This window comes from Pan paniscus, chromosome 6, assembly GCF_029289425.2.
Source record: "Pan paniscus chromosome 6, NHGRI_mPanPan1-v2.0_pri, whole genome shotgun sequence".
In the NCBI taxonomy this organism is placed as follows: Eukaryota; Metazoa; Chordata; class Mammalia; order Primates; family Hominidae; genus Pan; species Pan paniscus.
In genome coordinates this window covers 98,066,932-98,082,361 of record NC_073255.2, presented here as the reverse complement: position 1 = coordinate 98,082,361, position 15,430 = coordinate 98,066,932, and the positions used below count along the sequence as shown (strand labels likewise).

Genomic DNA, 15,430 nt, shown 5'->3' with positions numbered 1-15,430 from the left:
TTCCAAGAAATTAGGTAGGATTGATGCTGCTTTTCTTCCATGTAAAGCTCTGCTTTCCATGTGAACCATAATGTATTTAAATAAAGATAAGTGCATTCAACCAACTTAATACAAGAGGTAAAAATAGAATTACCTTAATGATGTGTATAAATATGAACATGATGTGATTAAAAAATGATTTTTTTTTTTTTTTTGAGATGGAGTCTTGCTCTGTCGTCCAGGCTGGAGTGCAGTGGTACAATCTTGGCTTACTGCAAGCTCAGCTTCCTGGGTTCACTCCATTCTCCTGCCTCAGCCTCCCGAGTAGCTGGGACTACAGGTGCCCATCACTATGTCCAGCTAATTTTTTTTTGTATTTTTAGTAGAGATGGGGTTTCACTGTGTTAGCCAGGATGGTCTCGATCTCCTGACCTCGTGATCCGCCTGCCTTGGCCTCCCAAAGTGCTGGGATTACAGGCTTGAGCCACCGTGCCCGGCCAATGATTTTTTTCAAAGGTTGGATTGTTAAAAATAATATGGACATAAATTTACTTTTTAAATGTCTTTATTGGATACATAATTTTAAACCAAAAGACAATTAAGTTGATATAAAATCTAGTCTTTTTTTTCTTCATAATTGTTAGAGGGACTTAAATCAGGTTTAATCATTCAGGTTCTTCCAAACTTAAAACAAAAATAACATACTTTTCTAAAATATGTGTCTGGACAACTTCAACTAATTATAAATGAATTTATTCCCATATTCCAATATAGTAAACTTTTATTTGATGCACACTGTATCAAGTAGAAAATAATCATTCTCACAGATGTGTGTGTGTGTGCATACACATTCCAAGGACAAGGATAGCTAAAATCTGCACATAAATCTAATTTTTCTCAGATCGATCCCATTAAACTAATGAACTCAAATCTTATGGAAAGTTTGAGAATCTAGTAAACTTCAAATGTATTGATTAGTAGATATGATTTTATTGACTGTTAAAGAGCAAACCATTTGCAATCTTCTGTCTTTATCAAAAAACAAAACATGCATGTAAGGCCTTGGAATATTTGATACTCTATCCTGATTTAAGTCCTGCAGATAGCAAATTCCTGTCCTCCTCCACACTCCAGGGAGCTACTCTTTCCAAAATAAGTTCAGAAGCTTTTTTAATGCATGACTGTGCTCAGCCCAGTCCTGTGGGAGGTGTGGAGAAAGAAAGGAATTTGGCTAGGGGAATTGAAACATATTAAAAAAACACAACACAACACAATAACAACATTAAAAAAAAAAACCACTAATCTTTTGATTTGGCTGCAGACTAAAGAGATGAGTCTGTAAACTGGATTTAATAATTTTCCAGTATCTTGAAGGGTCAACTCCCCCTCCATGTATTGGAACTAAAAATAAAGAGAGCTGCTAATTTCAAAACCCTGTTTTAGAGTATAGATCTTAAAATGTGTATGTCTCTCTTTTATTATAGCTGACATATTTAAAGTGAAAATGAGATGGGTTTTCCCCCCACAGGAAAGGCTATATTACACCAAACCAAACGATAGCATTTAAAACTGGAATAGTCCAAGTCTTTACTGAGGCCCACCATTTCCCAAGAAAGTCACTGAAGGTGTGATTTATTCAAGACACCAAGACCCACATCTTCCACATTCAAATTTTAGCATTCTATCCTTTTTATTTTTTGTATGTGTTTCTCTAAAACTTGGGAACATTTCCATGCAATGCAAATAGAGTTGTTGTGGAAGAAAAATAAAGCATTTCATTTCCCAAATACAAATATAATGCAAAGACACATGAGTACCTATTTTCCAAAACCACATTAAAAATGTAAAAAAAAGTAGAATTTTAAAATTATATAACCCAATATATCACAAATCAGTTCAACATGTAATTTTTAAATTCTGTGTATCTGAACTCTTGTATTTTACACTAATAGGCCAACTCACTTTGGACTAGCTACGTTTTAAGTGCTCTGCATTCACACCTGGGTAGTGGCTGCTGTGTCTGTGCAGTTCCTATGTTTGTGAAATGGAGGGTTAACACACAGAGAGCTCTTTACTTCTTTACCGCACTGGCTTTTCACAGCCATTGACATGCTAATGTGCATCATGCATACTTATTAACATCTGTTCAGGCAATGCTGTTGGACATGCTGCACTACACCATGTGGCACCCTTGTGAAAAACTTCTTTATGCCATTGGATTTTGAAGATATGGCTAACAAATGACACTGGATTTTGAAGATATGGCTAAGAAATGACACTGGATTTTGAAGATATGGCTAAGAAATGACACTGGATTTTGAAGATATGGCTAACAAAGGTCTTAACTCTAGATTTTACACCCAGCTCTGCCACTTCCTAGATAGCCAACATTGCACAAAATACTAACCTCTCTTAAATGTGTTTCCTTATATAGAAAATGGAAATTTTACCAATATTGCAGGACTGCTCTGATGACTAAATGAGAGCATTAGTAAGGTACCCAGGAAAGTACCTAGCACACAGTAGACACTCAATAAATTATGTATGTATGCATTTTCTCTATATATTTATGTATCTCTAACATTTTAAATAATGGAGGAGTTCGTGGTTTTGAGTAAATCTTACTATATGAGTACATTTTTCAAGGTCTTGATTTAGCACTATTGTATATATCTGCATCTAGAAGCCTTAAGTGTAGGAGGATCAGAGGTGGGGCTCTCAGAAAGAAGAAAGGGCACTTTTTACTGGCTTTCCTTATGCCAGCTTCATACTGAAGCTTTCCATTGCAGCTTCAGCCAGAAAAATGCTTTATTAGATTTAGACAAGATTCCTTTCGAAGAAAAAGATTCATAGTTAAAATTTGTAACTTACTATGTTAAGAAATTCAAGAATGGTTAAATGGTTTAAACGTATGCTCAAGTCTGCAAAAAAGTTATATTTATTACAGGTAAATTGCCTTGTGAAGTAGATTGCTAGGACAATTGGTCACTTAAAATGGAAAGGTAATTACTTATATTTGTAAACAGGAAAACATGTTATACTAAAATTGAATGCTGCAAAGTGAGTCCTATACAAACCATATTAATGAATTTGCTGCTGGGATAGTCCGCATTCCACAAGCTACAAAATTGATACCTCAGTACTATTTAATAGAAATTAAAGATAGAGCTGTTTAGAAGTAGCTTTGACTTAACTTTACTCTTGATTTTCAAAAGTGAAGGAAGGATCAAAGCTAAAACTCTGTGAAGTTTCCACAGAACATAATTAAAATTCAAGAGTGCACAACAGAAAATCCAAGGTAATATCCAATCTTCACAGTGGTTTATTTTGAAGACTAGCTTTACACTGAAATTGTACAAACATTTGTCAACTTAGTAAAAAATAACTGCAAAATTGTATGTCTAATTTAGCAAAAACAAAAAATCCTGGTAAAATAGAGAATACACAGATAGTGTGTTTGCACAGGAATAAAATTAATTATAAGAATCCCTCCATAGACACTGCAGTTGGAAAAGGAATTTCTGTGGCCCTTAGGCTCTCAAGAGTCCTACTCTATGTACAGATGGTCCCCAATGTATGATGGTCCAACTTAACAATTTTTCAACTTTACGTTGGTGCGAAACTGGTATGCATTCCGTTAGAAACCATATTTCAAGTACCCATGCAATCAATCTGTTTTTCATTTTCAGTATAGTATCCAAGAAAATTACATGATATATCCTTTATTGTAAAATAGGCTTTATGCTATCTTGTCCAACTGTATGCTAATCTAAGTGTTCTGAGCACCTTTAAGTTAGGCCAGGCTAAGCTACATTTGGTAGGTTAGGTGTATTAAATGCATTTTCAAAATAAGGTATTATCAACTTACAGTGGGCTTTTCAGGACTTAACCCACGGTAAGTCAAGGAGCACCTGTACTTTCTTCTAGGTGACAACTTCTTTTACTAAAAGTGGCACTCTTATCTGCTAAAATAGTCTCTGTCTAGTATTCTATGCATGTTTCCTCAAATTATCTCATTTTTAATCAATTAAAAATATTTTGGCCAGGTGCGGTGGCTCACACCTGTAATCCCAGCACTTTGGGCGGCCGAGGCGGGCGGATTACCTGAGGTCAGGAGTTCGAGACCAGCCCGACCGACATGGAGAAACCCCGTCTCTACTAAAAATACAAGATTAGTTGGGTGTAGTGTCGCATGCCTGTAATCCCAGCTACTCGGGAACCTGAGGCAGGAGAATTGCTTGAACCCGGGAGGCAGATGTTGCGGTGAGCCAAGATCGCACCATTGCGCTCCAGCCTGGGAAACAAGAACGAAACTCTGTCTCAGAAAAAAAAAAAAAAAAAAAAAAATTAAATTTGAAGAACTAGCTCCTTCAATGACAGTGTTTCCATCCACTTTATGGATGGAGACCTAGGAAGACGGGCAGTAAAATCAAAGAAGCTGGAAATATTTGACCTTATACACAATACTCAGGAAGATTTATTACATGGTGGGACTATTCCAGTTGAGGCCTAATCAGCTCTGACTTGGACAATTGCAGCTGATTCCTGTCTGTGCATATTTGGATGTCTCTGGCCTCTGGACTTGATGAAATGTGAAATTTCATAACTTTTAAAGTAACTACAAAATCCAACTAAATAAGAGAAATCACAACAGACACCAAAGCAAACAGTAATTGGTTAAAAAAAATGCCTGGGAAACAGGCCAGTGGGATTGCGAAACGTAAACTTCTTTATATAAATGCATTTCAACTGTTAAGAAAGGGTTTTGAAAAGAACTAAAAAAGAAAACTGGCTGGGCGCAGTGGCTCACGTCTGTAATCCCAGCACTTTGGGAGGCCGAGGCTGGCAGATCACAAGGTCAGGAGATCAAGACCATCCTGGCCAACATGGTGAAACCCCCTCTTTACTAAAAATACAAAAATTAGCTGGGTGTAGTGGCGCATGCCTGTAATCCCAGCTACTCGGGAGGCTGAGGCAGGAGAATTGCTTGAACCATGGAGTTGGAGGTTGCAGAGAGTGGAGACTGCATGACTGCACTCCAGCCTGGTGAAGGAGCAAGACTCCATATCAAAAAAAAGAAAAAAGAAAGAAAGAAAATTTTCCAACCTAACATTAAAATATCAACTCTCTCATACTATTGGTTATATTAAAACGACAGAAGTGTCCTCAAGTTGATTAGAGATTGCATTTTCTCGTTTTCCAGTATCAATATGTGAGACACTTAGTTTTCATTATGAAAACGAATTATGAGAGTTTTGTTTTTGAGGCATTTCATTCAAAGCACATATCAACAACCATTTGTTAAGCACTGATTATGATTTTAAAGGCACCTTAACACTATTATTTATAATCAAATAACAGCAAATTGTATTGACGGCTTATACATTCCACACTCCCCTCTAGGTACTTAACATGTACTGTGAACTTATTTAATGCTGACAACAACCATTAAAATTAATGGATTATTTAATCCTTATTTATTTTCAGATGATATAAATGGAGGCAGAGCAAAACTAAATTATTTGCCCAGATTTTCCCAGTTAATAAGAAATTGAGCCAGGATTTGAAGCCAGACGGGGTGCCAGAGCCTAGGATTTTCACCATCACTTTCTACTTCCAACATAACACACTAAGCAATGATGATGCTACCATCTGTAATAATGATTACAGTATCAACTAAGTTCATTTACATAAGGTGGTTCTGCAAACGACAAATGATGTAAAAAATGGTAACTGTGCTCTTAAGTAGCTTCAAATCTAAGGAGTAAAAAATAGCTCTGATGAAAGACATTAATAAGTATCTCCTTTTTTAAATCTGAAAAACTATTATGGCTCAGAGGAACTCAGAAGGGCAGAGTGGGGATAGGCGAAACACTACTTACACATTTTCTGGAAATAAGGTAGCATCTTTGGGGTCCTCTGACAGACATGGAGTCAGAAGCTCTAGGTTTAAAACCTTCATCTGGTCTTGCTCAAGTTAATTAACCTCTTTAAGCCTTTTTTGATCTCTAGTTACTGTCAGTATTCAATGAGAACATATGGATTTTAATCAGTACTTTTTCAGTAACAAACTGAATTCGATTAAACTAGATTAGGCATAAAAAAGTAGACTTTTAGAAGGGTATTGAAATGAACAGAATTTTAGAAACCACAAGCGCCTTAGGGACTTTAAGAATGGCAACTGGGACAATGATTGGCTCACTCGTCCAATGCTGGAGGACTCGGATTGGTCAGGTCTAAGCCTAGAGACTGAGAAGTAAGAAATGCGATTGGCAGCTCTATCAGAATCATGTAGTTCCCAGAAGGGCACCCTGAAGAACAGATGCCAGAGGAGTCTAAAAGAGGTATCACAAACAAATTTAAAAGTGCCAAATTTAAAAGTGCCAATACATTTTACACACCATTTTAAAAGTGCTAATAAAAATAACATTGACAGACACAAATGAACACTTCCCACATTGTAGGCACTGCTCTAAGCATATCACATGTAGTAAGTAATACAGTACTTGGAGGAAAGCCCAGGTTATGCACAGGACACTATTTGGATACAGTGTAGAAAGGAATGAGGAAGTAGTGAAGAGGCCTCAGGTGATGAAGAGCATTAAATGGCAGGCTAACTTATACTTAATTTTATTGACAAATCAGAGCCAATGCAGATCAAGGAATAGAAGGTGATAGGGCCACAGTTCTATATTAGGATAACTAACCTGGGTTTTTTGAGAAGAGAGAAATGGGAGGTGGGGAATTTAACTAATAAGCCATTTCAAGAGGAAGTTTAGCAAAGACTTGAATAGGTAGTAGTAGGAATAGAAAGGAAAACAAACAAAAAACAGATTTAAGCCTTTGTAGAACTGTCAGTAAACTGAAATGGAGATTAGGAATCAGAAGAGCTCCACCTAATGCATGTAGGGCTTAAAACTTAGATGACGGGTTGATAGGTGCAGCAAACCACCATGGCACATGTATACCTATGTAACAAACCTGCATGTTCAGCACACGTATCCCAGAACTTAAACTAAAAAGTTCCCCATTGAAGGAATAAATGATGATGGTACTTAGTAAGGAAAAATGGCAAAGTCAGGGTGAGAACTGGTTTAAGGAGAGAATGATGATGAATTTAGTTTTGAATACAATGAGTTAAAGCAGGCAATGGATTCTCAGAAGGGGATATCAAGAAGGCAATTCCAAATGTGGCATCACATCTCATAGCTTGGAGCAGGGAAAATCTGAGCTTCTGGAGTAGCTGAAATTGTAAAAAGAGCATAGAAAAAGAAGAAATGGAGATACAACAGACTGATACTTAAATTCTAATCCAAAATGTACTTAGCCAATAGGTTTGTAAAATTTTAAAAATTTAAATTTATTAGGATTAACACAATTACACAGAATAAAGTTCAGGATTTCATTAATGATGGTCACCAATATGTGCTTCTTTGTGGCTTTTTAACCCATAATTCTCATGATTCAAATTTATTCACATTATAGTTGAATTTCATACACAGCTTCACAATGTGGATATTACAGGTCCACCAGTAAAATTAATGAAAACATATCTTTCATGAAAGGCACATAAAGAATCTAAACTAACACATTTAAGGAACTTTGATAACTTTGAATTTCTTTACATTACAAAGAAGAAAATCCTCCAAATGAAACAGATATGAATATAGTTTATGGTTACACACACACACACACACACACAAATATACTTCAACCCAGTGACAACACGTAACTTGGAAACTACTTACCAGCAACGTGTACTGAAAGACTAACTTTTTCCAAGATGAGTAAAAAAAGGAGGGTGGGGTGGGGAGTGCTGTTTACTTTGCTGAAACAAGGTCAGAGATGACACATCATGAATAATCAAAAGAAAATTATTCTATCAAAGCTCAGTATCTAGCTGATACATAACACTTATTTGAGCATACATATAATCACTGACTTATTAAACACTATTACTCATTTTCTAAGTGTAATTGTCCATTTCATTCTCAGAAATAATAGTATAATTGAAAAAGAAATGATATAAACTCAAGCAAGTGGAGAAATTTGAATTATCTAAGGGAAAAAAGTAATTTTAACATAGTGTGATAATTACATTTGAAATTAGTTATATGTATAAATTTAAATCTTGCATTATATCAGCAATAGAGTATTCAAAGATCCTTCTTGTTATCTTCCCAACAAGGAGCTATCATGTATGCTAGGTACAAGAGACTCCTCAAGGGAAATAAAAGCCTCACCAATCAATGTCTCAAAATTCATTATGCCCACAGGTTTTTTTTTTTTACCCACAAAAATGCTCTTAGGATCCCTCCAAACTTAGTTATAAACAAAAATGTAGTTATTTAAAGTGAATAAAAATTAATATGACATCACCTTTGAGGCAATGCATTCATATCAGCCAAATATTAAAATTCAGAGTGAAAACAAGTGAATAAAAACTAAGTGTGTACAATAAGTCTAAGACAGTATATCCTCAAAAATCTGAAATTTGTTTTTCAAACCAAATCTAACGTGGAATCTAATGTAAAATTAAATTATTTTATTTTCTTAAAGTAGGAAAAATCAAAATGCATACAATGTTTAAATAGTTGATCCAAAGGCAGGTGTATTCATCTTAAGAACATTTCAATAAAACACATAAAATTTAAAGAACAAATCATGTTATTAAAATAGTCTGTGCAATGTTTGTACAAATAACATTTTTATTAATACAAGTATACATATAATCTAGATAAGGGCTGTAATGTTTCCTAATATTAATTACTGGACTTAAAAATTTACAGGACATGAACATAAATAAAGCTGTTTAAAACTGGCAAACGTAGTAATAGTCTGTCATTCAGTACAAGGTATATTTATGTTATTTCCAAAGCCATCACCCTAAAATCCTAAGTTGCCACTCTCAAAACCTAAAAATAATGTTGAAAACTAAAGTCATAAATACATGTATACATACATTTGCATATTTACACTTATGCAGAAATCATCAATATACTAGAGCCCAGCTTTAACACTGTCCTTCAGTTTCACACTGCAGGACCATCTGTCACATTTAAGAAAGGTCCTTCTGTTACTTTCAGTTAAAAAAAACAGAACAACTTTGGTCAAGTCCCAGATGCATTTGCCTTATATTACATTCTGTGTTGCTGCAAGACTCTAGTCTACAGAGATCCATATATAAGTACTCATTTGGTTTGAAAATGCATTTTACCATGAACTGCAAAACTTAAAAGAGACCACAATCTTTTAGATTATTTTTTATGATGACATCTGTTACAGCATCAAAAACAAACTGCACATTCTTAGTATCTGTGGCACATGTGAAGTGGGTGTATATTTCCTTTGTGTCCTTTCTTTTATTGAGGTCTTCAAACTGACATTGAATATATGCAGCTGCCTCTTCATATGTGTTTGATCCTGAGATGGAAAAAGGAAAGAAACATAAATGCAAAAAGTTAAAATAACTGCTTAAAATACTGAATTCAGTTTCATACATATGAAACTGAAGTCAGTTTCATACAGTTTCATTCATGGACTCCTTAACTGTGCTTTCCCTTCTAGAATGGGAGACACTATTTCTTCTAAATGAAAAACACTCCATGTTAATTACCTTTAATGACTAAGTTATCCCTTAAACAAAAAATTTCCTTTACATGGCATTCCGTGTTCATCATGATCTTTGTTCCTGCCTCAATCCTCAAATGCCAGATCTTTTATCCTCTTATCCTCTGTCCTCTACACCCCAGCTCAGATGCTTGATGACGGCATGCTATTTCAGTTCTGGCCCAATGGTGGATCAAAAAATGTTGGCTGAATGCTGATCAGTATTTTTTCCTCCCTTTTCTATATGTACATTAATTTGCATTCTTCACTCATTTTTCTTTATTCAAAAATTGTACCAAGGTCTACAATGATGTTTAGGAGTATGAGGTTACAAAAAAAGTGAATGACACACTCCAGCTTTCAGGTTATTGACTATAAAAGACTTCCTCTGAGTACAAACACTCCAGAAATTGTTTGGCAATATCTAAAGATAATCACACACACACTCTGACCCCGCAATTCAGTTTCTAGATATACACTTGACAGAACTGTGTATCACTGAAGACACAGAAGAAGTGAGAATGAAAGTACTCAGTAACATGAATTAATCTCCTAAGTGTACTGTTGAGCAAAAGAAGCTAGATGCAAAAAGATCACATACTGTATGATCCAACAATGTTTGAAAAATGAACTGGTGAGGACAAAAACCTCACCAACAGTGTCTGTGGAACATGTGAAGTGGGTGTATATTTCTTTGTGTTCTTTCTTTTATTAAGGTCTTCAGTGATTATCAGTGAGTAATCAGTGATTACTATGTGTATGGGTTGTGATTGTCTTATGTGTGTGTTGTGGGGAAGGTTTGATTGGTTAAGACTGAGAGGAAGCATGATGGGGCTTTCTGGGGTCCTGAAGCTGTTTGGTTTCTTGACCTGAGTGGTGGATACTGGTACATTAACCTTTAAACACGCACTTATGCTGAGGGTGTGTGTGTACGTATGTATGTACATAATATAACATACATTAATGTATATAATGTAATGCTCTATGTAATGCTTCAATAAAAAAACTGAAAAACATTCAAATTTCATTTGGAAAAAAACTGTTTAAACCCCTCTTTTGTAGTAATAATCCAAAATTATCTGCCAGACTTTCAAGGTCCTCTACTACCCAGCCTGCTCTGCAGTGCCATCATTCTGAGATCCTCTCCTCCACACTGGCGCTCACCCCAGGTCTATGTCGTGAGGACCTAACATGCAAACTGCCACCTGTGGTACTGTAGTACTTCCTCTTCATTCTACTTCACCGGCTGAGATCTCTGCCTGCCTTCACATTTGCTCAAAATTGGCACTCCATCTAACTTTTCCTAATTAATCAAATCTAGCTGGGTTCTCTATCACTTAAAAACTTTTTCCTCCTCCTAGAAATAATTATTTCAGTTTTTGTTATATTGCTTTATAGAGTCTTAAATTCTTTTTCAGTGTTGAATCTCCTCAACTAGAATGTGAACTCTTCAAGAGTAAATATCATACCCCACAAGCCTCATACTCCTTTTATATCTTATAGAATCCAGTGTAATACAATGTGACAAATGCCCATAGGAATGTTGTGTAATGTGCTATGACAGCATAGATTATGAGATTTTTATTAGGGATAAAAAGGTACTAAAGCTATCGTCTTTAAGTTTACATTTTAACTCTTTTATATCACTAGAAATCACATACTTTTAAAAATCAAATTTTATTAAATCATAAGTTTCGTTCTCCAAAATTTTAAAGCAATCAACAGCATCTTGTTGGCCCACAGAAGCTAATGCAACTGCTAAATTAAACTATGCTTCAGCCAAACAGCTTACATTGAGTGCCTAGCTAAATTTGCTCTATATATCCTAGGCACCTAGCTAGATTACCCTAAAAGCTACAACACATATGAATGAACATTCTTCATTCTGATTTTAAGTCTAAAGAAACAAATGGCAAAGCAGGGACAGGAGAGCAAATATGATAGATTGTTTTTTAATGTGTGATAGAATTGTCCTGAACAAAGGTAAGTATAGGTGATAACCAGGTTCAAAAATGAAGAACTGGGAGGCTGATGACGTAATCAAAAGGGAAAGAGAAGAGATCTGAGTGTAAACAAGAAAAAGAGTTCTGTTTGAGCTTCAGGTGCTAACTAACCAACCAACTAACCAACCAACCAACTGAACAACAACAAAACATGTATGTTCAAGCAGTTGCTAATGTAAATCTAAGGCTCCAGAGAGAAATTAGGGCTGACCACAAAATTTAACCTATTGAGAAGAGATACGACTATGAAAGGATAGAGAGCTAAGATGACGTGACTGCAGATGAAATTGGTGAAGTGGCAACATACAGTAAAAAGAAGAGGAGGAGAAGGATAACACAGGAGCAGACAGACAGGAGATAAATCAAGTGAGTTGTTTAGGGGCTACACAGGGTTCTTCCACAGCCACAGGAAATTGAGAGTTGCGGCTGAAGCAAGAAGCAACTGAATCAATACTTCGGGCATGCCATGGAAATCTTAAACAATAATCTTAACTCTGGGGATGTGAAAGAATTATGTAATATTCTTTTTGTGCAAAGATTCTGAAGTCAGGTATTCTTATTAACTTAGGCAAAACACAAGCAAAAATTCCTAAACACACTGTCTACTTGGCAAGGAAAGAGCTAACAAGTATATTCTTAGTTGCTCTAAAATCCCCGTAGGTATACAATATTTATGGATTCACTTGGGGAATCTGGTACTATGAATTAGTACAAAATGGCTACATCATAGAATATGATAAAAATAAACTGAAAAATATATTCAAATAAGGGAAAAATTAAGCCATCTTGACTCTGGGTAGCTTATTTCTAATAAGCACAAAAAAATGTTCCTGAATACAGTGATTTAGGACTTTGACTTTCAAAAAGAAAGCAAAGTTTTAAAGTAAGTAAATGTGTGAAATTAGTTTGAACTGAAGTGTAACTTCACAGTACACAAAAAAAGCTATAAGTAACATGATTATATTTACCAAAGAACCCTCCCCTTTTGGTTCCACTGAATGTTTAATTAAATGTAGCCTAGTCGTTCATGGTCTAGGAGCAGGAGGACAATGGACTTGGGTCTGGAACTGGACTCTGGCTTCAGGAAGCCCCGGTATTCTCATTTGTATGGGTAGGGATACCTGAGCACTGACATCACAGGGTTGCCTTAACATTTCCTGTAAAATGGCAGTGAATACTCATCGTACAATTTACTCAACACAAGACTGAAGAAAATTCTGTTTATAAAAAAACAAATTCTTGAGACTTTAAAAAAAAAAACAGGAAGAGTGGGGTGAGGGTAAATAACTAAACTCTTCAAACGATCTAGATTTGGAGATTGCATAAACCAGTGGTAATCAAACTCCCTGTTTTTTTAAGGCATACTGAATGCTCTTCACTAAAGTAAAACTTTACTCAATACATAAACCAGATGAAAGCTGAGTTACTCTGCTTTAATGAAAAAGTTATAAGGTGGTGGGTGCAGGGGGCAGTAATTAGCTCTGTTCCCTCTCCCATTTCCACCTTCAACAGCAACCCAGGAGGTGCTCCAAGGAACTAAATTAAACTAAAACTAATGTTTTAGCCCAACTCCTGACTTCACAGATGGAATACTGAGACCTAGGTGAACTAACTGCCTTGTTCAAGATCAAAGAGCTAATTATGGAAAAGTCAGGACTGTACTTCAGGTCTACTTTCCTCACTCCAGGGAATTTTCCATCATAGTAAAATTAAAGCACTATTAACAGACTCATTACCAAAGTTTAGGCTTCTTGTGAAACCTTCCCTGCCCTTCTGGAAGAGTTAGCTGCCTCAATGATCCTGTCTTCATTTCCCCTTACTATAATGTTCATGTTCCTTATTTTAGCAGTAGGTTGCACTTCTATTGCCTGTTGTTTAAGTATGTCTGTCTTTCAGATTAGATGGTGGGCAGAGACATGTCTTATTTATTGTACATCACACAGTACCTGATATGAAATCTGTTAACTGGATTTAAAAAATAGTATTTTAACTTGGAGTCATCACTAAAAATTATCTAACTGCTTTTCCATAAAATGAATACATTATTTTCAGTAATTTCATCCACATCTTAAGGAAATTTTTATGCTCAACTGCAGTTTGATAAATAATACCCCTTAAAGGTCTAAGAATCACTAAGCCAAGAGATTTAAATTAACAACTGAATTCTTGCCTTAGCGGAAGTTTCACTTAGAAATATGTAACTTGACAAGTTATTCCCAGAAAAGGAAAATACCTGCATATTCTGGATAGCATATAGTGAGAGGGCTCTTTTTGATTTTTTCTTCAAAGAGATCCTTCTTGTTTAGAAAAAGTATAATGGATGTATCTGTAAACCACTTGTTGTTACATATGCTGTCAAACAATTTCATGCTTTCATGCATTCGGTTCTGTAATAGAAAAAAATACAACCAATTGTCACTAACAGCAAGGATTTTTGAGGACTATTTTAAAAAATAAAAGGTGTTGTAATAAAACAGAGTTTAGTGATTGAAAAATACATATCACAAAAATACATTTCTGCCATTTCAGAACACACTTTCACTTTAGGTAAGAGAAGTGTGTGATCATCTTTCACCACTTTTTGCATTCAACTTTTACTTGCCAAGTGCCCACTGTATGTCATGCTCTGTGCCAGGGAATATCCTGCTACAGGACATTATAATCTAGGGATGTGAAGTGTGAACATGTGAAAAGAAATGACATTGTCATAGAGTTCATTTCATCTAAATTTCCATTAAAAGATAAATAGAGGTTTTTAAAGATTAATAAATTAAATTGAACAAGCTAAGACCCAATTAGCCCAATACTCTAAATATTATAATAAATATAAATACTGGAAGGACACTTCCGATTCCTGTTTCTTGACCTTCCAGGATCTGTGCTCATCAAAGAGGGCACTGATATATTTTATAGTGCTGAAATGAAAGAAATGAACATGTGGTGTTGCACTGCACCTGCTGCACTATAATTTCATATACTTGATTTTAAAAATACAATCGTCTCTCGGTATACTCAGGGGGATTAGTACAAAGACCTCCAAGGGTACCAAAATCTGCATACACTCAAGTCCAGCAGGCAGTTCTGTGGAACCCACACATACGAAAAGCTGGCTTTCTGTATACTCAGGTTTTGCATCCCATGAATGTGCCTGGTTGAAAAAATTTTCATATATGTGGACCCATGCAGCTTAAACCCCTGTCGTTCAAGGGTCAACTGAACAAAACCGACATTTCTACTTTTTCCCCCACTTTGTAATAAAGTTAACTTAAAATGACAAAGTTTTACATTTCTATTTAAAAACATTTCCCCCATATTAATGGTACACTGAAACCTATCTGAAAATTACAGGGCAGCAACAAAGCATAACATATATTAAAGATTTACCGGCTGGGTGCGGTGGCTCAGGCCTGTAACCCCAGCACTTTGGGAGGCCGAGGTGGGTGGCTCATCTGAGGTCAGGAGTTTCTGACCAACCTGGCCAACATGGTGAAACCCCATTTCTACTAAAAATACAAAAATCAGCTGGGTGTGGTGGCACGTGCCTGTAATCCCAGCTACTTGGGAGGCTGAGGCAGGAGAACTGGCTTGAACCTGGGAGGTGGAAGTTGCAGTGAGCAGAGATGGTGCCACTGCACTCCAGCCTGGCAACAGGGCGAGACTCCGTCTCAAAAAAAAAAAAAAAAAGATTTACTAAACTAACAGAAGTAACAAATTAAGAAAAGGGAATCTTGGACTACTATGTAACTATATTTCCATGTGCTATGTTGATATTAGATATAGAAATGCATAGTTAAGCTTACAGGCTTGAGGTGAGATTGACTCTCCATGTTTTCCTTTTC

General features: G+C 35.8%; 1 protein-coding gene across 3 annotated transcripts in view; it reads right to left on the bottom strand.

Annotated features, from left to right (window-relative positions):
* Positions 1-7,314: 7,314 nt before the first annotated feature.
* The window catches only part of GNAI1 (G protein subunit alpha i1), an 85,218-nt gene continuing 77,102 nt past the window's right edge, over positions 7,315-15,430 (bottom strand). For all 3 annotated transcript variants that reach the window (XM_034964331.3, XM_003822748.5, XM_034964332.4), the window contains exons 7-8: positions 13,825-13,978; positions 7,315-9,402 (exon numbers count right to left, since the gene is read on the bottom strand). In XM_034964331.3, coding sequence (XP_034820222.1) covers positions 9,212-9,402; positions 13,825-13,978 — 345 coding nt within the window. In that variant the 3' untranslated portion in view covers positions 7,315-9,211. The remainder of the gene's footprint in view (positions 9,403-13,824; positions 13,979-15,430) is intronic.